This window comes from Arachis hypogaea, chromosome 1 (assembly GCF_003086295.3).
Source record: "Arachis hypogaea cultivar Tifrunner chromosome 1, arahy.Tifrunner.gnm2.J5K5, whole genome shotgun sequence".
Classification (NCBI taxonomy): domain Eukaryota; kingdom Viridiplantae; phylum Streptophyta; class Magnoliopsida; order Fabales; family Fabaceae; genus Arachis; species Arachis hypogaea.
In genome coordinates this window covers 8,744,974-8,769,285 of record NC_092036.1, presented here as the reverse complement: position 1 = coordinate 8,769,285, position 24,312 = coordinate 8,744,974, and the positions used below count along the sequence as shown (strand labels likewise).

General features: G+C 33.8%; 2 protein-coding genes and 2 long non-coding RNA genes across 5 annotated transcripts; 2 read left to right on the top strand and 2 right to left on the bottom strand.

The window, feature by feature from the left end:
- The first annotated feature begins 14,474 nt into the window (after positions 1–14,474).
- Positions 14,475–15,680, top strand: LOC112709539 (uncharacterized). Its single transcript, XR_011881823.1, has 2 exons — positions 14,475–14,840; positions 15,046–15,680. It is a non-coding gene; the product is annotated as an uncharacterized lncRNA (long non-coding RNA).
- Positions 15,681–16,279: 599 nt separating this feature from the next.
- LOC112794806 (protein ROOT PRIMORDIUM DEFECTIVE 1) lies at positions 16,280–18,756 on the bottom strand. Of its 2 annotated transcripts, XR_011881818.1 has the most exons (3): positions 17,043–18,754; positions 16,488–16,797; positions 16,280–16,403 (listed from the first exon to the last, which is right to left on the bottom strand). XR_011881818.1 is itself a non-coding variant. In XM_025836789.3 (2 exons), the coding sequence occupies exon 1, from the start codon at positions 18,276–18,278 to the stop codon at positions 17,052–17,054; it is 1,227 nt and encodes a 408-aa protein (XP_025692574.1). In that variant the 5' UTR covers positions 18,279–18,756; the 3' UTR covers positions 16,428–16,797; positions 17,043–17,051. The 2 variants fall into 2 exon arrangements, 1 of the variants encoding a protein (XP_025692574.1); XM_025836789.3 differs by lacking the exon at positions 16,280–16,403 and having other exon boundaries at positions 16,428–16,797; positions 17,043–18,756.
- Positions 18,757–21,129: 2,373 nt separating this feature from the next.
- Positions 21,130–21,905, bottom strand: LOC140183897 (uncharacterized). The gene is made up of 2 exons (XR_011880417.1): positions 21,629–21,905; positions 21,130–21,523 (listed from the first exon to the last, which is right to left on the bottom strand). It is a non-coding gene; the product is annotated as an uncharacterized lncRNA (long non-coding RNA).
- A 1,197-nt stretch (positions 21,906–23,102) lies between these two features.
- LOC112794800 (kunitz type trypsin inhibitor 104) lies at positions 23,103–24,147 on the top strand. Its single transcript, XM_025836782.2, has one exon. It carries the CDS (start codon positions 23,403–23,405, stop codon positions 24,048–24,050), a length of 648 nt encoding a protein of 215 aa, XP_025692567.1. The 5' UTR covers positions 23,103–23,402; the 3' UTR covers positions 24,051–24,147.
- Positions 24,148–24,312: the final 165 nt, after the last annotated feature.

The window sequence follows — 24,312 nt, the reverse complement described above, 5'->3', positions numbered from 1 at the left end:
TAATATTTGTAATTTTATTTTTGACTTTGAAGTACTTAAATTTTCACATATTTTTTTAAATATTAAAATGTTACAAAGATTAAATTTGTCTAATCGATGTAGATTTGGACATGAAATTAATAATTAAATAGAATAAAAAATTAAAATATTTCATTTTTTAGATTTGCAAATTTCTTGTAATATTATTTGTTTAATCTCATTATATATATGTCAATGAAGTATAACAAATAATATTACAAGAAATTACAAACCTAGAAAATGTATTATAACTTTAATTTGTGATTCTCTTTAATAATAGAAAAATTGTTGAAAGTTTGAAAATACTACTAGATAAAAGGCAAATAACAATAAAGTTATAAAGATGGGTGATGCGTGAGCATCTTATCTATCTTTTCCTAGTAAATTTGCATCTAAATTGTTGAGTTTAATTAAGAATTAATTATATTTTAGCCACTATGGATGCTATTTTGAGTTTTGTGCAATTTTATTTATTTTAGGTAGCATTCGGAGAAAGGGATTTGATGAAGTTTCTGCAGAGAAAAAGAAGAAACCAAAGAGATGACCAGCAAAAACCGACGCGGACGAATGGCTCACGCGACCGCGCGGAATGGAGAAATCGCAATGACGCGATCACGTGCCTGACGCGAACGCGTGGACTGGAATATGCACAAATGACGCGAACGCGTGGACGACGCGGACGCGTCACATGCTCGATCTGCAATAATTCAGAAAAATGCTGGTTACGATTTCTGGGCTGTTTTTGACCCAGTTTCTAGCCCAGAAAACACATATTATAAGCTGCATAATGGACAAATCAAGTGGTCCCCACCCATAAACTGAAGATCTGTTAATTAATTCAAATTTAAATTCAATTTTTATCTTTTAGGAAAATATATTATTTTTAATTTTTGATTTTAAACCTATTAGGATTAGTAATAAATAGAAACTCTGTACATTTAGACAGGTACCAGATTGTTACGAGAACCCTTATTTTTCTTCTCTGAACCATGAGCAACTAATCCTTCATTGTTAAGGTTAGGAGCTCTGTCTATTTGTAATGCATTAATTCGTTTGATCTTTCTAATTTATTCATGTTTTGATTTATATTTCAATAATTGTTTTCGTTCTTTATTTTATGAATATTGGGTGGAACGGAAGTATGACCCATGTTCTTATTGAGTTCTTGTGAAACTTGGAAAAGCTCTTTACTTGAACAACAGCTTGAAAACAAATTATACTGAATTTCTAATTGTTTTTATTTAACGGGATACGTGACATATAATCCCTTTATTTTTGAATAATTAGAATTCTTTTGGCATATAAACTAGAAATTGATCATTACCCCCTAATTGGAATTAATTGACCAAGGAATTGGCAGTTAATGAATTTTAGAGGAGACTAGGAAGGTCTAAGGAATTAGGGTCTAGTCACATATAGTTTGCCATTAAATTAAATCCTACATAACTAAAATAGTTATTAAGAAAAGTTAATCCGGAAAAATAGATAACTCTAAAGCCTTAATTGTTTTCTCCATATTTTATTCCCAATTTATTTATCTACATGTCTTTGATATTCTGAATTTACATTTAAACCTTTTGAACATCTCAAAAGTCTTTTCTGCTTGCCTAACTAAGCTTATCACTCAATAACTGTTGCTTAATCCATCAATCCTCGTGGGATCGACCCTTACTCACGTAAGGTATTACTTGGTACGACCCGGTGCACTTGCCGGTTAATAAGTGTGGGTTATAAATTCCGCACCAAGTTTTTAGCGCCGTTGCCGGGAATTGATAGTGATTAACAACTATTAGTTGTTTGATTACTTAGATTGGGCGTTTTAGTTTTAATTTTTATTTAAATATTGTTTTATTATTTTTCCAAAAAAAAATTTTTTTACGTTAATATTTTTTTTTCTTTTTACACTTCCTTCTTTTTTCTTTTGTTCCTCCTCCCCTGTCACGTTTTCCTTCTTTCTTTTCTTTTTTGTTTTTTTTTTGTTTTTTTTATAAAAAAATAAAAATAATAATAATAATAATAAATAAAAAAATAAAATAAAATTTCAAAAATTTTTTTTAATAAATAAATAGCACCAATATTTTTTTTAATTTCTGAAATTAAGTTTGGTGTTACCTATTTATTATTTTTTATTATTTTATTTAGTATTTTTTATTATTTATTTCTTTACACAAGTTACCTCACAGGGAATTCTCTACACTCTGACATAGAGATTCCCATCTTTTCTTGTTTTCTGTTTGTTTATGCGCAAGAACAGAGACAAAGAACATCTCTTAGACTTTGATCCTGAACCAGAAAGGACTTTCAGGCGACGTTTACAACAGGCAAAATTGTACAAGGCTGCGGAATCCACTATGAATGCTAACGATGCTGATAATCCCAATGCGGCAAACCCGAATGGGAATTAGCAACAAAGGAGAGTGCTTGGCTCCTACCGCAGATCTTTATGGAAAAAGCATCGTAGTGCCTTCTATTGCTGCGAACAACTTCGAGTTGAAGCCTCAACTGGTCACCCTGGTGCAACAAAATTGCCAGTATCATGGTCTTCCCCATGAAGATCCAAATCAATTCATTTCAAGTTTTCTGCAGATTTGTGATACTGTGAAGACAAACGGAGTGAACCCAGATGAGTACAAACTAATGCTCTTCCCGTTTGCTTTGAGGGATGGAGCAAAACTATGGCTAGATTCTCAACCCAAGGACAGTTTGGATACTTGGAACAAGGTGGTTACTGAGTTTCTCACAAAATTTTTCCCACCAAAGAAGCTGACTAAGCTTAGGATGGAAGTTCAGACCTTCAGACAGAAGGATGGTGAGACTCTGTATGATGCTTGGGAGAGATACAAGCTACTGACTAGGCAATGCCCTCCAGACATGTTCTCCAAATGGACACAAATAGACATATTTTATGAAGGTTTGAGTGAAATGTCCAAAATGTGCTTAGATAATTCTGCAGGAGGTTCATTGCACAAGAAGAAGACACCAGAGGAAACTATTGAGCTTATTGAATTGGTTGCTAGCAACCAATATTTATACTCCTCTAACAAAAATCCTATGAACTCTGAGGCTCCTCAGAAGAAGGGTGTCATGGAAGTGGAAACTCTTAATGCTATTCTTGCTCAAAACAAGCTTATGTCTCAGCAAATAAATCTTCTTACTCAACAGATGGGTGGCATGCAAGTCTCAGCTATCAACACCCAAAATCCCCCTCAAGAAGTCTCTTATGACATGACAGGTAATTTTGTGCAGAATGATAACTATGATTATGCTCAAGCTTCTTCTGAATAGGTCAATTACATGGGGAGTGCTACTAGAAATCCCAACAATGATCCCTATTTGAAGACCTACAATCAAGGATGGAGGAATCACCCAAATTTTGGGTGGAGAGACCAATCTCAGAGACCTCAGAATTTTAACAATAATTCTCAGGGCGGCTTCCAACAGAATAATTACAATAACCGCCAATTTAAGGCTCAACAGCAACAACCACCTCATCAGGCAAACTCTAAATCCAAGGAAGATTCTAATTGGGAGATGATGATGAGTTTCGTGCAGGAAACCAGAGCCTCTATTAGAAACTTAGAAATGCAAATGGGTCAAATAAGCAAGCAATTACCTGAGAGGTCTGCAAGCACATTTCCAGGTGATACAGTGGTGAACCCAAGAGAAGACTGCAAGGTTATCCAGTTGAGAAGTGGTAAAGTAACTGTTTCTGAGACCAAGGCCAATGAAGAATTAGTTGAAAAAGAAGCCCCAGAGGAGAAGAAAGAAGAAGTCGAGCACACACCTCCTAAGCGTGCAAACAATCCTTTCCTTGATTCTCTTGACACTTATCCTACCTTGCCAAAGGCTCCTGAATATAAGCCGAAAATGCCATACCCTCAAAGGCTTCAGAAGGCTTCCAAAGAAAAGCAGTTCTCTAAATTTTTAGATGTCTTCAAGAAGCTACAGATCAACATTCCCTTTGCAGAAGCTCTGGAGCAAATGCCTCTCTATGCTAAATTTATGAAAGAATTGTTGACCAACAAGAGGAACTGGAAGGAACAAAAAATAGTGGTATTAACCAAAGAATACAGTGCCATTATTCAACACAACCTTCTTGAGAAGATGCCAGACCCAAGGAGCTTTGTCATTCCTTGCACCATTGGAGATGTCACCATACAGAGAGCTTTATGTGACCTTGGAGCCAGCATCAATCTCATGCCACTTTCAGTGATAAAAAAGCTTCAAATTGAGGAGGTAAAACCCACTCGTATTTCTCTTCAACTTGCTGACCTTTCTATTAAATTATCTGTGGGTGTTGTTGAGGATTTACTTGTTAAAGTAGGACCGTTCATCTTTCCTGTTGATTTTGTTGTATTAGACATGGAAGAGGAAGTAAAATCATCTATCATACTTGGTAGACCATTTTTAACTACAGGTAGAGCTCTAATTGATGTACAAAACGGTGAATTAACCCTGAGGGTCAATGAAGAACAGGTGGTCCTTCATGTTTTTGAAGCTCTCAAGCACCCTAATGATTCTGAAGGGTGTATGAAAATAGATGTTATTAAACCACTTGTTCAAGAGGTATTGAAAGCTGAGGTACTTGATGACATTCTGGATCCTATTTCTGAGTATGAATTAGTTGAAATTGATAATTCACCACCCCAGAAGGCTATGGTCCACACGCCTAAAGCAGAGGAGGAAGTCCCCAAGCTCGAGCTCAAATCCCTATCCCCTTCCCTGAAATATGTATTCTTGGGTGAGAATGACTCATATCCAGTGATTATTAGCTCTTCCATGAAGTCTGAAGAGGAAGAGGCGCTTATTTTAGTGCTCAAGAGCCATAAAACAGCTCTTGGGTGGACAATTAGTGACTTAAAGGGGATCAGTCCAACCAAGTGTATACACAAGATCCTCCTTGAAGATGATGCTAAACCAGTTGTGCAACCTCAAAGGAGACTCAATCCAACCATGAAAGAAGTGGTCCAAAAAGAGGTAATGAAACTATGGGAAGCATGAATTATTTATCCTATTTCTGACAGTCCTTGGGTAAGTCCTGTGCAGGTAGTTCCCAAGAAAGGAGGGATGACAGTGATCAAGAACGAAAAGAATGAGCTTATCCCCACAAGAACAGTCACAGGATGGAGAATGTGTATAGACTACAGGAGGCTCAACACTGCTACAAGAAAAGATCATTTCCCCTGCCTTTCATTGATCAGATGCTTGAGAGGTTAGCTGGTCATGCATTTTATTGTTTTCTAGATGGATATTCTGGATATAATCAAATTGCAGTGGACACTCAAGATCAGGAGAAGACAGCATTCACATGCCCCTTTGGAGTATTTGCCTACAGAAGAATGCCTTTTGGACTTTGCAATGCTCCAGCAACTTTTCAGAGGTGTATGCTTTCAATTTTTTCTGATATGGTTGAAAAGTTTATTGAGGTATTTATGGATGACTTTTTTGTTTTTGGTAATTCTTTTGAATCCTGCCTTAAACATTTATCTCTTGTCTTGAAACGGTGTCAAGAATCAAACCTTGTTTTAAATTGGGAAAAATGCCATTTTATGGTTACAGAAGGTATTGTTCTTGGACACCGGATTTCAAGTAAAGAAATTGAGGTTGATAGAGCAAAAGTAGAGGTAATTGAAAAATTACCACCACCAACTAATGTTAAGGCAATCAGGAGTTTCTTGGGTCATGCAGGATTTTATAGAAGATTTATAAAGGATTTTTCTAAAATTACAAAACCTCTAAGCAACCTTTTGGTTGCTGATGTCCCTTTTGTCTTTGATTCTAATTGTCTGCATGCTTTTGAAACTCTGAAAGCTAACCTTACCTCTGCTCCCATTATAGCTCCCCTTGACTGGGATCTACCATTTGAATTAATGTGTGATGCTAGTGATTTTGCTATAGGAGCTGTTTTAGGACATAGGCATGGTAAGCTTGTACATGTCATTTACTATGCTAGTCGTGTGTTAAATGATACCCAAAAGAATTATACAACTACAAAAAAGGAATTATTAGCTGTTGTGTACACTGTTGATAAGTTTAGGTCCTATCTACTTGGTTCTAAGGTTATTATTTATACTGATCATGCTGCTTTGAAGTACCTTCTAACCAAACAGGATTCTAAACCAAGATTAATCAGATGGGTGTTGCTCCTTCAGGAGTTTGATATTGAGATAAAAGACAGAAAAGGGTCAGAGAATCAAGTAGCTGACCATCTCTCCAGAATTGAGCCGAAAGCAGGAGTACAACCACCCACAGCTGTGACTGAGATATTCCCAGATGAGCAATTGTTCCTCATTCAGCAGGCACCATGGTTTGCAGACATTGCAAATTATAAGGCCATGAATTTTATCCCAAGGGAGTACAGTAGGCAACAGGTGAAGAAGCTACTAACTGATGCAAAGTACTACATTTGGGAAGAACCATACCTTTTTAAAAGGTGCTCAGATGGAATAATCCGGAGATGTGTCCCGGATGAAGAAAAGCAGCAGATTCTTTGGCACTGTCATGGGTCTGATTATGGAGGCCACTTTGGTGGTGAAAGGACAGCTACAAAAGTCCTTCAGAGCGGGTTTTACTGGCCGACTCTTTTCAGGGACTCAAGGGCATTTGTGAAGCATTGTAGCAAATGTGAAAAAGCTGCAAATCTCCCCGCCAAGCTAGTGATGTTAAAGAAGCGCTTGTCGGGAGGCAACCCGATAATTTCGTATCCTTAGCTATTTTTATTTTTTCGTAGTAGTAGTTTTCTTTTTATTTTATTTTTATTGAGTTCTTACTAATTTTCTGATCATGCAGCTATGTTATTCTAGGAACTGGACATCAAAAAAAAAAGAGAAGAGCACCCGACGCGCAAGCGTCACTGACGCGGACGCGTCAGATGGGTGTGCGTGAAAAATAAATTTGAACAGAAAGTTGCGCGGGAGTGGCGCTGGACTCATGCCTTTCGCACAAACGATCCCACGCGAACGCGTACCCCACGCGGTCGCGTCGTGTGTGATTTTTGCCATTCACGCGGACGCGTCACTGACGCGGATGCGTGACCTGCAAATTCAACGTAAAAGAGTGTTTGGGCAGAGAGTTGTGCTGGCTTGGGGCAGGAAGTGTGCTAGAAGCACAAATTTGGTCACGCGGACGTATGACTGACGCGTCCGCGTCACTTGCACATATGGCCATCCACGCGTTCGCATGCATGACGCGAGCGCGTCGTATGAAATTTTGGTTCCCAAGCCATGCGAACAGTAAGTTGCGCGGGCGCGCGGCTGGCTTCGCGCGAATCGCACAAAACCCAGGGAACGTGATCGCGTGCCTAACGCTAACGTGTCATTGTGAAAATTTTGTGACCCACGCGAACGCATGCTGCACGCGTTCGCGTCGCTTGCGCCACACTAGTTCGCCGCCCAGTTTTCTTTCTCCTCTCTCCGAATCCTAATCCTCTCTTGTTCTTTTATCCTTTTATTTTTCTTTTTCTTTCCTCATAATATTTATCTCTTTCTATTTTCAGTACTTCTTTGCTTGAGGACAAGCAAACCTTTAAGTTTGGTGTTGACGCTTCGCTTAGGGGTTTTTCTATTTATTCCTATGGCACCAAAGAGGGAGGCGAATCATCTTCACTGAGGAGCACAACCTGAAGAATAAAACGACCACTAGGATAACTAAGGTGGTTGAGTTTCTTTCATTTTTATTCCTCCCCCTCTTCTTCTACGTTATGTTCCAGTTTTTTGCTATTTTGCTTTGTTTGTTGCATGATCTTTTAATAGTTAGAATCATAGGATTAGTTTTCTTTTGAATGCATGATATGAACAGTGTATATTTGAATTTGAATCAAGGGATGTTGATGTATAAGGAACAGGAATTTAGAGAATTATTATGCCTTCTCTGAAATAAATAAAAATTTATTCCTTGAAGCAAAAGAAACAGCGAAAAAAATATAAATAAAATAAAAAAAGCAAGATCCAAGGCTCTGAGCATCAATGACTAGGGAGGTCAGACATGATTAAAAGCTCAAAGAGTTGTTTCCCTAGTCATATGCTTGTGGTGTGACTGTGTCAAGTAATCCTTGAGACAAAACACTTAGAGTCGAGACCAAGTGCGTTTAACAGAGTATGCCAAAGGCTTTGAGCACCACTGTCTGAGAGAACTGAAAGAAAAATCAGAACTCAAAGGGAGTTCCCCAGTTAAGTGCTTGTGGTGTTTTTGTGTCAAGTTACTCTTGAGACAAAATATTTAAAGTCACGGTTAGGCTCAAGGTGCAAAGCACCAAAGAAAAATAAATTAAAGTAAATGTTGCTGTGTTCAAGGATTAAACTGAAATGTAAAGATCAGAGAATTCATAATATCATCCGGATTCTAATTCTGAATGACAATAACATTCTTGATTCAAAAGAGAGTGAGATGCCAAACCTATTCAGGATTACAGTTATAAACCCCACTATAAAAAGAGACATGAGCTTAATCGAACTCTCATTCTCATGCAAATTCACATCATAAGCTTATATTAGTTTTGGTTGCTTGAGGACAAGCAATAGTTTAAGTTTGGTGTTGTGATGCGTGAGCATCTTATCTATCTTTTCCTAGTGAATTTGCATTTAAATTGTTGAGTTTAATTAAGAATTAATTATATTTTAGCCAATACGGATGCTATTTTGAGTTTTGTGCAATTTTATTTATTTTAGGTAGCATTCGGAGGGATTTGATGAAGTTTCTGCAGACAAAAAGAAGAAACCAAAGAGATGACCAGCGAAGACCGACGCGGACGCATGGCTCATGCGACCGCGCGGAATGGAGAAATCGCAATGACGCGAACGCGTGGACTGGAATATGCACAAATGACGTGAACGCGTGGACGACGCGGACACATCACATGCGCGATCTGCAATAATTCAGAAAACGCTGGTTACAATTTTTGGGCTGTTTTTGACCTAGTTTCCAGCCCAGAAAACACATATTAGAAGCTGCAGAATGGACAAATCAAGTGGTCCCCACCCATAAACTGAAGATCTGTTTATTAATTTGAATTTAAATTCAATTCTTATCTTTTAGGAAAAGATATTATTTTTAATTTTTGATTTTAAACCTATTAGGATTAGTAATAAATAGAAACTCTGTACATTTAGACAGGTACCAGATTGTTACGAGAACCCTTATTTTTCTTCTCTGAACCATGAGCAACTAATCCTTCATTGTTAAGGTTAGGAGCTCTGTCTATTTGTAATGGACTAATTCGTTTGATCTTTCTAATTTATTCATGTTTTGATTTATATTTCAATAATTATTTTCATTCTTTATTTTATGAATATTGGATGGAACGGAAGTATGACCCATGTTCTTATTGAGTTCTTGTAAAACTTGGAAAAGCTCTTTACTTGAACAACAACTTGAAAACAAATTATACTGAATTTCTAATTGTTTGTATTTAACGGGATACGTGACATATAATCCCTTTATTTTTGAATAATTAGAATTCTTTTGGCATATAAACTAGAAATTGATCATCACCCCCTAATTGGAATTAATTGACCAAGGAATTGGCAGTTAATGAATTTTAGAGGAGACTAGGAAGGTCTAAGAAATTAGGGTCTAGTCACATATAGTTTGCCATTAAATTAAATCCTACATAATTAAAATAGTTAGTAAGAAAAGTTAATCCGGAAAAATAGATAACTCTGAAGCCTTAACTGTTTTCTCCATATTTTATTCTCAATTTATTTATCTGCCTGTCTTTGATATTCTGAATTTACACTTAAACCTTTTGAACATCTCAAAAGTCTTTTCTGCTTGCCTAACTAAGCTTATCACTTAATAACTGTTGCTTAATTCATCAATCCTCGTAGGATCGACCCTTACTCACGTAAGGTATTACTTTGTACAACCCGGTGCACTTGCCGGTTAGTAAGTGTGGGTTATAAATTCTGCACCAATGGGTCCCCCCACTAAGCCTTTCAAGATGGAAAGGGAACTACGACAAGGAGACCCTTTATCGCCATTTTTGTTTGTGCTAGTTGTTGATGTGCTACATAGGATGATTAGGGAGGCAGTGAGGAATGGCCGCATCTATCCACTTTTGTTTGGAAGGGCTAACATTGAGCTGTCGCACTTACAGTTTGCAGATGATACCATTCTCTTCTGTCCTATTGAAGAAGAGACTATCAGGAACTACAAGCAATTGTTACGTTGCTTTGAGCTGATGTCGGGGTTGAGTATCAATTTTGAGAAGTCTAGCTTCATTCCGGTTAACAGTGATATGCATTGGGCGCGTAAGATGTGTCAGTTGCTGGGATGCAAGGAGGAATCTCTACTAGTCCGATATCTTGGAATTTCTCTTGGAGCAAATTCGAGGCTTATGAAGACTTGGAAACTGGTGATTGATAAGGTGGAAGACAAGTTAAGTCTGTGGAAAGCAAAGACCCTAAACAAAGCGGGTAAGCTAGTTCTTATTAAGTCTGTTCTGAATAGTTTGCCTATCTAATATCTTAGCCTATACAAGATGCCGAAGGCGGTAGCGGAGAAGTTGATCTCACTCCAAAGGCACTTATTGTGGAGTAAAGAGAATGGGAGAAATGGGATACCACTAGTAAAATGGGAAGTGGTGATGGCTCCAAAAAAGGCAGGTGGTTTGAAAATTGGAGACGCAGTAATTTGGAATACAGCTTTGCTCTTTAAGTGGTGGTGGAGGTTCTCGAAAGAGGATTGTCCCCTGTGAAAGAAAGTCGTCTGCTCTTGTAATAACTTGAATCCGAATGAGATGATGTGTGGTCAGCTTGTACCTACAAGGGGGTCCTTGGAAGGATATTTGCCAGTTACAAATCAGTGAAACCACATGTGAGAGAAAAAATGATCAAGGGTTTGTATATGGATGTAGGGAATAGCAGAACAGTACGGTTCTGGGAGGATATCTAGTTACCTCACGGTGTTCTTAAAGAATTGTTTCCAAGACTTTTCTTGGTCTCAAACCTCAAAGTTCTGTTATTGGGGATTGCGAGTTTTGGGATGGGCTATAGTGGATATGGAATTTTCAATGGAGGAGAGAGCTTTTTCAGTAGGAGTTGGCACTAGTAAACCAACTCCATCAGGTTTTACAGTCTGTTCAGCTAACATCTGAGAGGGAGGACAAAGTGGTCTAGAAATTTGATAGATCTGGTATTTATTCGACTAACTCATTTGTGCAGGTGTTGCAGGAAGCAGTTCTCTCGGAGGAAATAACAAGCTATAGCTTCACCAGTGCAATTTGGAAGGGTTTCGTTCCACCAAGGATCGAGTTATTCTCTTGGTTTGTGTTGGTGGGGAGGGTGAATACTAAGGACAGACTGTGTAGACTAGGTGTAATTAACCCAAATGATCGTACATGTGTCTTATGTGGTAAGTCTATGGAGTCTGCTTTTTATTTGTTTGCTGGTTGTGAGATTTCCTGGCAGGTGTGGTGTGTTTGGCTATTCGCTCTTGGAAGAAAATGGACCATGCCTGGTACACTCAAATAACACTTTGAAAGCTGGACGAATGTTGCAGCAAGAAGAGGTGAGAGGAGAAGGTTGGTGATTGGCTTCTTTGCTGTTATCTGGACAGTTTGGCTAGAACGGAATGATAGAATCTTTAGGAATCAAAGTTCATGTGTGGTGGATATTATTAGTAGATCTGCCTTGCTCTCTGATGAGTGGAGTGGTGGTGAACCCTATGGTTGTTGATAGCAATGCCGAAGATAACTACGGGTTGTCATGACTAGAGTTGTCGGATTGTTCTTTAGTATTTTATATGCTCCACCTTGTTGTGTTGAGCTTTTTCCTTAAAAAAAAAACAAATAAAGTTATAATATTTGTAATTTTATTTTTGTCTTTGAAGTACTTGAAATTTTTCACATATTTTTTTATATTAAAATGTTATAAAGATTAAAATTTTTTAATCAATGTAGATTTTTTACATGAAATGCAAAAACAAATAGAACAAAAAATTAAAGTTGTTTCATTTTTTATATTTGTAATTTTTTGGTAATATTATTTCTTTTATTTTATTATATGTTATATGCCAATGAAATATAACAAATAATATTACAAGAAATTACAAATTTAGAAGATGTATTATAACTTTAATTTGTAATTCTCTTTAATAATAGAAAAAGTGTTAAAAGTTTGAAGATATTTCTAGATAAAAGACAAATAGCAAATAAATTTACAATATTTGTGATTTTGCTTTTGATTTTGAAGTACTTGAAATTTCTCATATATTTTTTTTTAGAAATCAAAATATTATAAAAAATAAAATTCTTTAATCAATGTAGATTTTAACATGAAATTAAAAAACAAGTAGAACAAAATATTAAAGTTTTTTATTTTTTAGATTTGCAATTTTTTGTAATATTATTTGTTTTATTTCATTATATGTTATATGTCTATGAAGTATAACAAATAATATTAAAAGAAATTGCAAACCTAGAAAATGTGTTATAACTTTAATTTGTGATTCTCCTTAATAATAGAAAAAGTATTGAAAGTTTGAAGATACTTCTAGATAAAAGACAAATAACAAATAAAATTATAATATTTGTAATTTTGTTTTTGACTTTGAAGTACTTGAAATTTCTCATATTTTTTTCTTTAGACGTTAAAATGTTATAAAGATTAAAATTCTTTAATCAACATAGATTTTAACATGAAATTAAAAAACAAGTAGAACAAAATATTAAAGTTTTTCATTTTTTAGATTTGTAATTTTCTTATAATATTATTTATTTTATTTCATTATATGTTATATGTCAAGGAAACATAACAAATAATATTACAAGAAATTGCAAACCTAGAAAATATATTATAACTTTAACATGTGACTCTCTTTAATAATAGAAAAAGTGTTAAAAGTTTGAAAATACTTCTAGATAAAAGACAAATTACAATAAAGTTATAATATTTGTGATTTTGTATTTTACTGTAAAGTACTTGAAATTTCTCACATATTTTTTTTAGATATTAAAATGTTATAAAGATTACAATTCCTTAATAAATGTAGATTTTTAACATGAAATTAAAAACAAGTAGAACAAAAAATTAATGTTGTTTCATTTTTTAGATTTGTAATTTTCTTGTAATATTATTTGTTTTATTTCATTATATGTTATATGTCATTGAAGTATAACAAATAATATTGCAAAAAATTACAAACCTAGAAAATGTATATAACTTTAATTTGTGATTCTCTTTAATGATAAAAAAGTGTTGAAAGTTTGAAGATATTTTTAGATAAAAGACAAATAACAAATAAAGTTATAATATTTATGATTTTTCTTTTGACTTTGAAGTACTTAAAATTTTTCTCATATTTTTTTCTTTAGATATTAAAATTTTATAAATATTAAAATTCTATAATCACTATAGATTTTAACATGAAATTAAAAAACAACGAGAACAAAAAATTATGGTTGTTTCATTTTTTAGATTTGTAATTTTCTCGTAATATTATTTGTTTTATTTCATTATATGTTATATGTCAATAAATTATAACAAATAATATTATAAGAAATTACAACCTTAGAAAATGTTTTATAACTTTAATTTGCGATTCTCTTTAATAATAAAAAATGTTGAAAGTTCGAAAATACTTCTAGATAAAAGACAAATAACAAATAAAGTTATAATATTTGTGATTTTGCTTTTGACTTTAAAGTACTTAAAAATTTTTACATATTTTTTGTTTAGATATTAAAATATAACAATAATATTACAAAAAATTATAAATTAAAAAATATATTATAACTTTAATTTGGAATTCGCTTTAATAATAATTAATTTCATTTTCTTGTAATATTATTTTCACGAAGAGTACTAAAAGAAGACTATTAAAAGATATAATAATGATCCAATGAAAACTGCTAGTCAATTTTTAATATATTAATAACTATTAAAAAAAATAATACATGATAGTAATTATATAGTGCGAATGGTTAGAAGTCTTTAAATGAGTCATTATTTTGATTCAGTTAGTAGTTTTTATGATTTTATTATTATTTTATTCTCTTATTTTCTTCTCATTTTCTCATAGTTAAAAAATAATTAAAAAATATTAAAAAATTAAAGATACTTATAAATAAAAGATAAAAAACTAATGAAGTTATAATATTTCTCATTTTATTTTTGACTTTAAAATACTATAAATTTTTCAAATATTTTTTTTTTTCTAAATATTGAAATGTTTAAAAAGATTAAGATTCTTTAAGGTTTAAATACGATTTTCCTTCTTAAAATTTTAGACAAAAATCAAAATCATCTCTGATTTTTTTTTTTAAATCGTCTCTAATATTATAAATATATTAAAACCATCCCTGAATTTTTATTTTAATAATTAAACAAAAAAATTAAAAAATTAAACTTTATACACACTTTTTCATACAAAAAAAAATTAATGGATAACCTTCAACCCTATTAATCCTTGGAAACCATAAAGAAGCATCATAACTTTCCACCTTCCAAAATCTGAATGGCACTTGAATAAAATAAATAAACAAATGAAGAAAAGTGATTGAAGTGGCAACAAAAGGCAGGAAAACGGGCAGAAACATCAAAAGTTAAATTTGGTATTAATTGACATTCTTTCTTTGAGTCATTTTCACACACTGATTTAAAAAACAAAGAAACAAAGAAAGCAGAAGAGAGTGACTAGAGAGATCATAATCAGCATGGAAGAGGAAGCATTGGAAGAGTTGAAGCAGCTTGAAGCTCAATATCCAAATCAGTTTGAACATCTCAAGAATGAACTCAGGTCCTTCATAACTCAACTCCAATCTAATCACCACACACACACAGATTCTCCTCAGCCAGAAATCAACAATATTCACTATGATACACAAGGTTTCTTTACTCTCTACACTCTAACTTCTTTTCTTTCTTTTCTCTATACTGAAAAGGTAAGATTTTTATATTTTTAAGAACATGGGGTGCATGAAAAACTTAAAAAAGTTTTATACTTTTCAGTTCTTAAAGTAGTTTTAGGATATTCTTTAACAAAATATTTTATTTTGGTTATGATAAGAAAGGGTGTTTCTGTTGAAAGCAGAATCTACAACATTGGAGCAAATGAAGAAGATTAAAAGCTATGGTTTAGGACTTGCTTTAGCAGATAAAGTGACGATAATGGAGGAGAAGATTGATGAAGGGTGTGAACTAGTAGAATCACCAAGGACTGTTATTGTGAAGCATCACCATCACTCTAGCAGGAACAACCACAGCAACAATAAGAGGAAATTAGATAGGGTCGATTTGGTTCTTGAAAGGGCACAAGCTTGTTTAAAGAAACTAAGGCATTTGAAGACTTCACTTTTATCTCCTTAGCCTCATTTAGTTGTAAGTTAAATGTCACTAAATATGCTAGTTATAGTAGTAATAGCAGTATATATCTATGTTACTAACTTACTGCATCATGTTTTGGTTAATTACAAGGTAACTAGTCACTGCTATTGTGTCATGTGGTAGTTTTTTTGGTATTGGTAGATTAATTACTGGCTATATTTTGGGTCTGACAACATAGTAGCTAAAGTTTGCTCTGCAATGGTTTCCATGGAACTTTAGAATGTCAGCACAATTTAGCTTAGAAAAATGATACTGTGTATATTATATATATGGAATGGAATATTATGTTAATTACTTATCCGATAAATCCTTTGAATTAAATAAACTATTTGTTGCTTTAAAGATTTGGTATACTATTGATATTCCATAACATTTAGGTGTAAATTTTGTTTATCTATCAGATTTTAAAAGTAATAAATTATTCATAGAGAGAAAGTGTAAATACTATATAGAAGGATAGTCATTGTTACACAAGACACAAGACATTGGTTAGAGAGATTATTTTCCAGCTGTATTTGCATTTTGGGAAGAAACTCCAAGTAGTAATGGGGGAGCAAAAGGGTCCATGTCTATGTTAAAGTGCTAGTTGATGGAAAAAGATCTAATTTTTTCCTTCTATTTTTTGGCCAAACAATTTTGACCATGATAATCAAAGGGCAAAATTAGCTATCAATATAGTATTAATTTATAATGAAAATCGTAGAGTAAAGATTCTTACTAAATTAATAAATGTGTATTGCACATAGTCTTTTTTTTTTTACTTTTTTTTATAAAAAAATTATTTCACTCTTCATTTAAAATCATTATTCACATAGTATTGCCCATTTATAATTGGCACTTAGCTAGGTTTATCGAGTATTTAATTAAAAAAAAAGTAATAATAATAATAATAATAATATTGCTTTTATAGTTTGCAGGAATTAAATGATGTGGGGAACATGTATGTGGAAAATGACAAAATGTTCTAACCCATTTGCAAAATAAAAATAGTGCACTTGTGACTTGTTTATGTTCTTATTTATGACCTTACCTGTGTTGTCTCCAATCCAGTAGTGTCCCTTTTGTCTATACAACAAATGCGCCAAACCATTAGAGACAAGAAAGTGCTACATACAAGATTCACAAATCACAATATGTTTAGTTTCTTACCGTTAAATATACACTTTCTAAGCCACCAAATTTCTTGAATAATGCTACAGAAGCCGACAAAGGCAATAGTTATATTCATTGCAAGCACATTTGAAATGCTTTTGAGCAACCTATGGCCATTGATAACTAATTCTTAAACAACTGCAGCAGTTTTCCAATCTCTTTAATTAGCAACACCTACTCATGTTTGTCGCTCAACACAGGGACACATATACATATACGTCCATGCCTTACCCACATAAGTAAATTCCAGGAGCCATAATCTTGAAAACAAAGCAAGGTCACCAAAAAGTGAAAATTACAGCAAAACCTGTGTGGAAAGCATCGATCAAAATCAACATAATGCCTTTTGCATTCTTCATTGTCAAAATATTATAACTTCAGATTTTTAAAATGTTGTCATGGTAACATGTTGGAGTTAACTTATGCTCATTATCTTCCATCCATTTATTCTGCTATAGTAGAGCTAAGTTAACAATAAAAATTTTTCCCTTTTGTATTTCTAGGATTTATGTTGGAAATGGACGACGAAATAAACGAGAAATCTTAACAAACCTTGATCGCTCAAGAAGATAATGAGCCATGCCTTTGTTGGGTTTCTTCTGCTTCAATGCCATCATTGTCGCTGCTGCTGCTTCCATCCTGTAAATTTGAATTAATAGCAGAACGACCACGACGTCCCATAGCAACAAGATCAAGAAGCCTTCTCCTTGCATCATATACAGGATTTGGTTCAATCAAACAACCTCGTTCATATGCTTCCCTCAAGAAAACAGTGTGGCGTTTCCCCTTTGTTGATAGATAGAAGATCCCTGGGTGATCCAAGAACAGGTCTCTTATGTTGAAGTCAATCCCAAACCATTTTCTGAATTGGCTGATCTTTTCAACTTCTACCATCTTCTCCACGGTTAAACTCAGGAACTCGTGAACAATCGACACTGCTCGTTTCTCCATGGCCATCAATGCTGCCTTAGACTTCTTTTTCTCCCCAACAACCACCTCATAGGGCCCAACGTACGGTGAACTCTGCCATTCTTTCACCTTGGCCTTGAAGTTCTTGCCAAGTTTCATCCCTGGAGGATACCCATGCTTAAAACTGAACCGCAATTCTGTCCTGACATTGCAATCCTCCTTGCAGCACTCAACAACCCTCCAATCTTCAATGGCTGCTCTAAAACCATTTCGACGAACACCTTCAACCAGCTTCAACAAATGAGTGTTAGGTTCATGGGCATCACACAGCTGGAAAACACTAGGATTTGCAGATATAACTGAGTCCTCGAAATTATCAGGCAGCCCAAGCTCCCTCCAGACCTTGAAAATCGCTCGAAGGGGAACTGTTTTGGACGCAGACATGGACAATATCCGGACCAATCGATCAGCCACCATTGGCAAAGAAGCATTAATGGCCTTCTCTTCCTGCTTGGAAACATCAAGAGCAGCATCTGTGAGCCTGCAAAAAGGCAGCAACTTGGAGGGGTCATAATAAATTTGGAAGATGTGAGGAAACTTGCGGAGGAAGGAAGTGGCACCGCGGTTGAGATGGAGTTTCTGGGAGAGCCTGGAGAGGAAGTCAATGGACACGGACGGATTCCCGGGATTTGCGAGGATGAGATCTTGAATGGCAATGACTTTGAAGAGGCTCTTGTACTTGTCCATGAGCTTCTCAAATGTGGGGTCTCGAACTCTCGAGGCGACATACTGAGCCGACGTAGTTTTCAATCGAATGGAGATTGAGAAACCAAATGAGTGTTTGTGTTTGATCAAAATCTTCATAATATGGATTCCCATTTTTTGTCTCTATGGCTTGCAAATTCTTTTTGGCATTTCGTCAAACACTTGGTGGTCAATTACCAGAAGAAGAAAACAAGGTGCCACTTAAATGAGCATAGAGAGCTTGATTGGAAATAAAGTTGATGGCAACAGTGACTTGAAGTCCTGTAAATCCATTGGATTTCGTATGTATATATTTGGCAGCAGAAACTCATCGAGTTTGAACTATTATATGTAGTCTAGCACGGTAGCAGAAACTCTAGCCATTAAACAAACTCTAATCATTGCAAACAATTTATACATGGAAAAAACTGTTATTGAATCAGACAATTTAAAATTAATACAAGCTATCAAATAAAAAATTCCTGTTGGAGAAGCATGGGCAATTATTCAGGACATTCAGCTGCTTCTGGAACAAGTACCTGAAAGGGTGTAACTTGGACTCCAAGAGAACAAGCAGCACCATCAACGGGAGAGGGAAACGCAGTTTCAAACCGGGTCGGGTTGGACAGGGACATTCTGTTATTAGGCCCGGTTCATGTTGTGTTTGATTTTTTAGTATTAAAAATATTTATTTTAAAAAAAATATTTAAAAAAATGATAAAAACATTTTTATGATAAGAAAAGTTATTGTTTTAATTTTTTCATAAACATTTAAATAGTTTTTTAAAAAATTATAATTTAATTTTAAAAATTATACTAAATATTAATATTATAATTTTTTATAAATTAAAAATTAAGAAAAATTACTTAGACCCTGAGAATGAATTAGATTTTTCATTGGTTTTTAAAATCAGTGTTTACTAAATTTAGGTTCTTTAATTTTTTTATATGTGAGCAATTTAGTCGTTATGCTTTTTTAGAAATTATTTTATTTTTTATATTACAAAGATACATTTTGTTATTTATTAACATCTATAATATATTTTATATTTTATTTGTAACTTCATAATAGAAAAAATTAGAAAAAGAATATATTATAAATAAAATAAGAGGCCTGCTACACATACAAGTTTTTTTGGTTTACAAGTCTTATAAGTTGGTACAAGTCCAATAAAAAAACACGCATTACACTCCCACATTTAAGAGTAAATAAACGCACGTTATTCAACCACTTCCTGGTTTCAAAGCGCGCTACTCACCATGCATTATAAACGACTATTCTTCTTCTTCCTCCATGAAAAGGAGTTTCTTGCCAAATTTGAAGATAATGGAACTTTAAAAATACACCTAAACGATTACAGAAATACACTTAAACGATTACAGAAATACACCCAAACAGTTACAGGAATTCACCCAAACGATTATAGAAATACACCTAAAGAATTACAGAAATACACCCAAAGGATTTAAGAAATACACCCAAAATTCGTTGAAGTATACCTCATGCACTCTTTCTCTTTCTCCTCATCATCTTCTGCTGCTTCTTCTTCTTCAAAAACGATTTCAGAGCTTGATGTCAAAAAACAATGGAAATCGAGAATAACGAAGAAAGAAAATAGAGAGAAAAGCACGTAAATGAAGAATGAGAAAGAGAATGCAAGAAACGAAAGAAAAGAAGAAGAAGAGGAAGAGGAAGAAGAATGTGCAGCAAGAAGAAGAAGAAGGTGCAGTGAGTAACGGTTGAAGAAGAAGAAAGAGAAGGCAAAAAATGAAAGAAAAAAAGAAGAAGAAAAGGAAGAGGAAGAAGAACGTGCAGCAAGAAGAAGAAAAAGAAAGTGCAGTAAAAACGTGCAGTAATGGTTGAAGAAAGAGAAAGAGAAGGCAAGAAACGAAAAAAAAGAAGAAGAAAAGGAAGAGGAAAAGGAAGAAGAACGTGCGCAAGAAGAAGAAGAAGAAGGTGCACTTGTAAAGACTTGTATAAAAAAATGCTTGTATGTAGGAGTGGCAGTAGGGCGGGTAGGGGCGGGTTTTTGCCCTACCCGACCCCGCTCCGCCGTCCTATTAATCATATACTACCCGCCCCTGCGGGTACCTGCCCCTGTAAAAATTAAATAACATTTTAATTTTTACATATTCATATATAAATTAAGACAAAAACTTAAAATTCATGCATAAATTAAAATACAAACATAAGATTCATACAATGTCAATAACTTGAAATTAAAAAAAGCTAATGTTTGATCACTATAAATTTAACACCATAATAAAAAAATTACAACATTAATATAAAAGAGAATTCAATCTTTATTTTTGATCATTTTTCACTGTTCTTGTCCTCAAAAGACAATGACAATCAAGGCATACTTTCCAATCCTTTCTTAAAGGATTCTTCTTACTCATCAAGAGGTATCATCACAATCTCAAAGCTCTCCTCATCTGATCTTAACTTGTCATAAAACTTCACCAGACCGAAAATAAAGTAAGTGCATCTTTCATATGAACTCGATGAGAAATAAAGCTCAACCATCTTGCTCTTGAATTCAAAAACAGCTATCTAAATGAATGAATAAATATACACACAATCATATTTGGAAACTGCTACATATGTTTTAGTTTACAAAGTTAATTAATTAGTAGCTTACTTTATTTCTATAATAAGAAATCACAAAGTCACCAGAAGGAGATAGCAAGAGAGATTTCAAGGATTGGTTCCTCTTAACTTCCTCTTCAAGATCCTTCAATTCTTGAATCTTTGCTAATGTAAAAGTGGGAAGCACTTTGAAAACTTTACAAAGAAGCATTATAGTATAGGTAAGTATTAAATTGTAAATGCTAGTATAAACTATAGAAGTACTAAATTTTTATTGTTCTGTTGATCTAAAGCATGAATATGATAGCCTCATTCTCAATCAACATATATAACCAGTTGCAACATGCCAACATCATGAAAAATACTATAGCCGATAACAATTTAAAATGAAAAATAAAGAACTGCAATCAAACACATATAAACAAAATTATAATTACAATGTCTCTTATGAGTTCAAAATTAAAAATTAAAAAACTGCAATTAGACACATAAAAGCAAAATTACAACCACAAAGTCTCAAATGCTCAATCAAAATGAAAAATGAAAAACTACCATCAGAGACAAACAAATTGCAATCAACAAAGTAATTCTCAATCAACAAATTTACAACAAAATTCTCAATCAAACACATATAAACCCACTTCAGCACATACATTTACAAAATTGAATAACAAATTGTAAAACTTATAGTTACAGACTCAGAGAGACAAAGAGAAAGGGCTCCGGCGGTGACAGGCTCACATGCAATGGTGATGGCCAAGCTCACAACAGCGGCAACCAAGAGATGAATCTGTGGAGGAACAAAAAAGAACTTAGATCTCACAATATGATGAAGAGGGAGAGAGAGGGGGAGAGAGAAAATGCGCACGAGAGAACAAGAGCGAGAAGAACTTACGGTTTTACGGAGCTAAAAACTGAGCAGCAACGACAGGCTGGAGCTACGGGCTAAGCGGTGAGGAACTGCGGGCTGAGCGGCAACGGCGAAAAACTGCGACGACAACAAGGAGTAAGCAACGACGACGAAAAAATGAGAGGCTGAACAACGACAGCAAGAGAGTGAAGACTGAGCAACGAAAAAAAAGACTATGGTCAGATGACTTTGGTTTTCTAAGAAAGAAAAAGAAGAAAATTACGGGGTTAGAGGCAAAGAAAAAATTTCTCATAAAATAATCAAATTGACAGTTCTTTAACTACTTTTAAAGGTTTAATTTTATTAAAAAATATTTACAAATTATTGCGTATTTAACTGTATGAAGAAAATTTCAACTAAACCTCTTTTTCAGCCACGTGTATGGCTGTTTTGTTTCATGCTCTTGATTTTTCAAACACACTCACCAAACCAATGAAATTTAGTTGGAAGCTAAGTGACGTGATCTTTGTAAGTTTGTGACTGCCATAAGGTTCCAGAGGGATAGGGACTCATAAGTCATAACTCATAAGTGATAAGTTTTTAAAGTGCCTTGTTTTTTTTTTTTTTCGCTAAAAATAGACTTATGTGCATTACCGCAATGATATCTAATTACTAATTTAGTCAGGAGACTACTTGGATTAAGATATTAAAAATGTCTTTTTTTTAGAGATATTTACATATATTATGATATTATTGAATATTTTTATTAAATTAGTTAATAATTTATTTTTTAATAAATTAAAACAAAATCAGTTTATTATAACAATAATAATAAATTTAATTATCTACATTATAATTATTAGATCCGATTTGATTCAATCAATTTATACAATCTAAATCGAATCATATTTAAACTTTTTGATAAAAAATAAATATATTCTTGATTTTTGTTTAAAAAAAACAAAAAAATCTATGATCTAGTGGATTATGTAAATTGGTCAGTTTGATCAAATCTGATAATAATTGAGTTTATTGTTATTATTATAAAAAAATTGATTTTATTTTAGTTTAAAAATTCAAAAACTAATTTATTAATACATCCAATAATAATGTAATACATAAGTGTCTTTATAAAAAGACGTTTTACACATCTTTGAAAGAACATCTTCCATTTAGTCATCGTGCTTAGTAATCGCTGACAAGCTTCTAATATATAGTAGAATTTTGGAGTAATCTGGTCTTTTTATAGTATATACAAAATCAATTGAAGACAAAGTCCTTTACAAATACATCTAATTATGTAACACTATATTAATAAAAAATTATGAGAATAATTATTAAAAAAATATAATTAGACTACTGTATTACACTGTTATTAGTGTATCAAAACTAAATTTGTTGCTTCACAAATACGATGACTTCCCCTTTGTCTCTTTTCAGTAATAGCCGCCCTCGTGCGCATATATTCATCTGTTCCATACCTACAAATTTCAAGTTTTAATACGCTTTTTGTTATGATCATTGTCGTGCTTATCCTCTCCCATCCTTACGTGCAGATCATACCATTTGAATATTCTCGATACCTTGCAAAACTTCTCCTTTGAAAAAAAGAACATAATTATTATCATTAGTAGTTTAGTACTATATCACACTCAATCGTCACCAATCATTGAATGTGTGGTGTTAATTTAGAGACCTACACTTGTCCAAACTCATGCATATACTTTACCCTATAAATATACCTTAGTGTTGCACCCAAAATGAAGAAACAACACTTCAATTTTCCTACTCTTGCAATATCCACACTTTCCTAACCAAAATGGTGATGAAGCTAGGTGCAAGCATTGTAATTTGCATATGGCTACTCTTGGCTATATTGTCACCAATCACTGAATCATCATCATCCAATGATGATTCAAACCCTGCTGTTCTTGACACAGATGGTAACCCAATTCAAAGTGATGCTGAGTACTATGTTAGGCCAGCAATCACTGATGTTGGAGGCTATTTAACATTGATTGATAGATTTGGTAATGGGTCATGCCCTTTATATGTTGGTCAACCAAATGTTATTGTGGACAACAAAATTTCCATAAAGTTTACACCTTTCATTGAAGGGGAAACTGTGATCAGAGAGAACAGGGATTTCAAGGCTGTTTTTCAGACATTGACTACATGTGTTCAGTCAACGCAATGGAAGGTTGGAGAGGTTGACCAAGAGAGTGGAAGAAGGTTGATTGTGGCTGGTTATGATGAAGGGATTGGAGGTTACTTTAGAATTGAAAAGGGCAATTTGGGTATTTACAATTTTGCTTGGTGTCCCTTGGATGTGTGTCCAAATTGTAGGTTGAATTGTTCACCTGTGGGTGCTTTCATTATTGATGAGAATAGGAACAGGTTGTTGGCTTTGGATGGTAACACTCTTCCTGTGCAATTTGAGAAGGCTAATGATGTGTCTTCTATCTAGTTCTAGTAGGTGCCAATTTGGTTTATTAGTAAATAAGGTCTAGTAAATAGTAATAAAATCTTATGTGGTTATTCTAAATAAGACATCTTTATACGAAGACGATAGTGTGAATTGTTAAATGATTTAATATGTTTGATTAAATATATTTTTAAATAAGTGCCCAACACGAGTTAGTTATTCTTTGATCTTTGCCTTATTCTTCCTTTTCGTATGTATTTTCAACCGCACAACTGGAACCAAAAATTTCATTGACCCGTTTCGG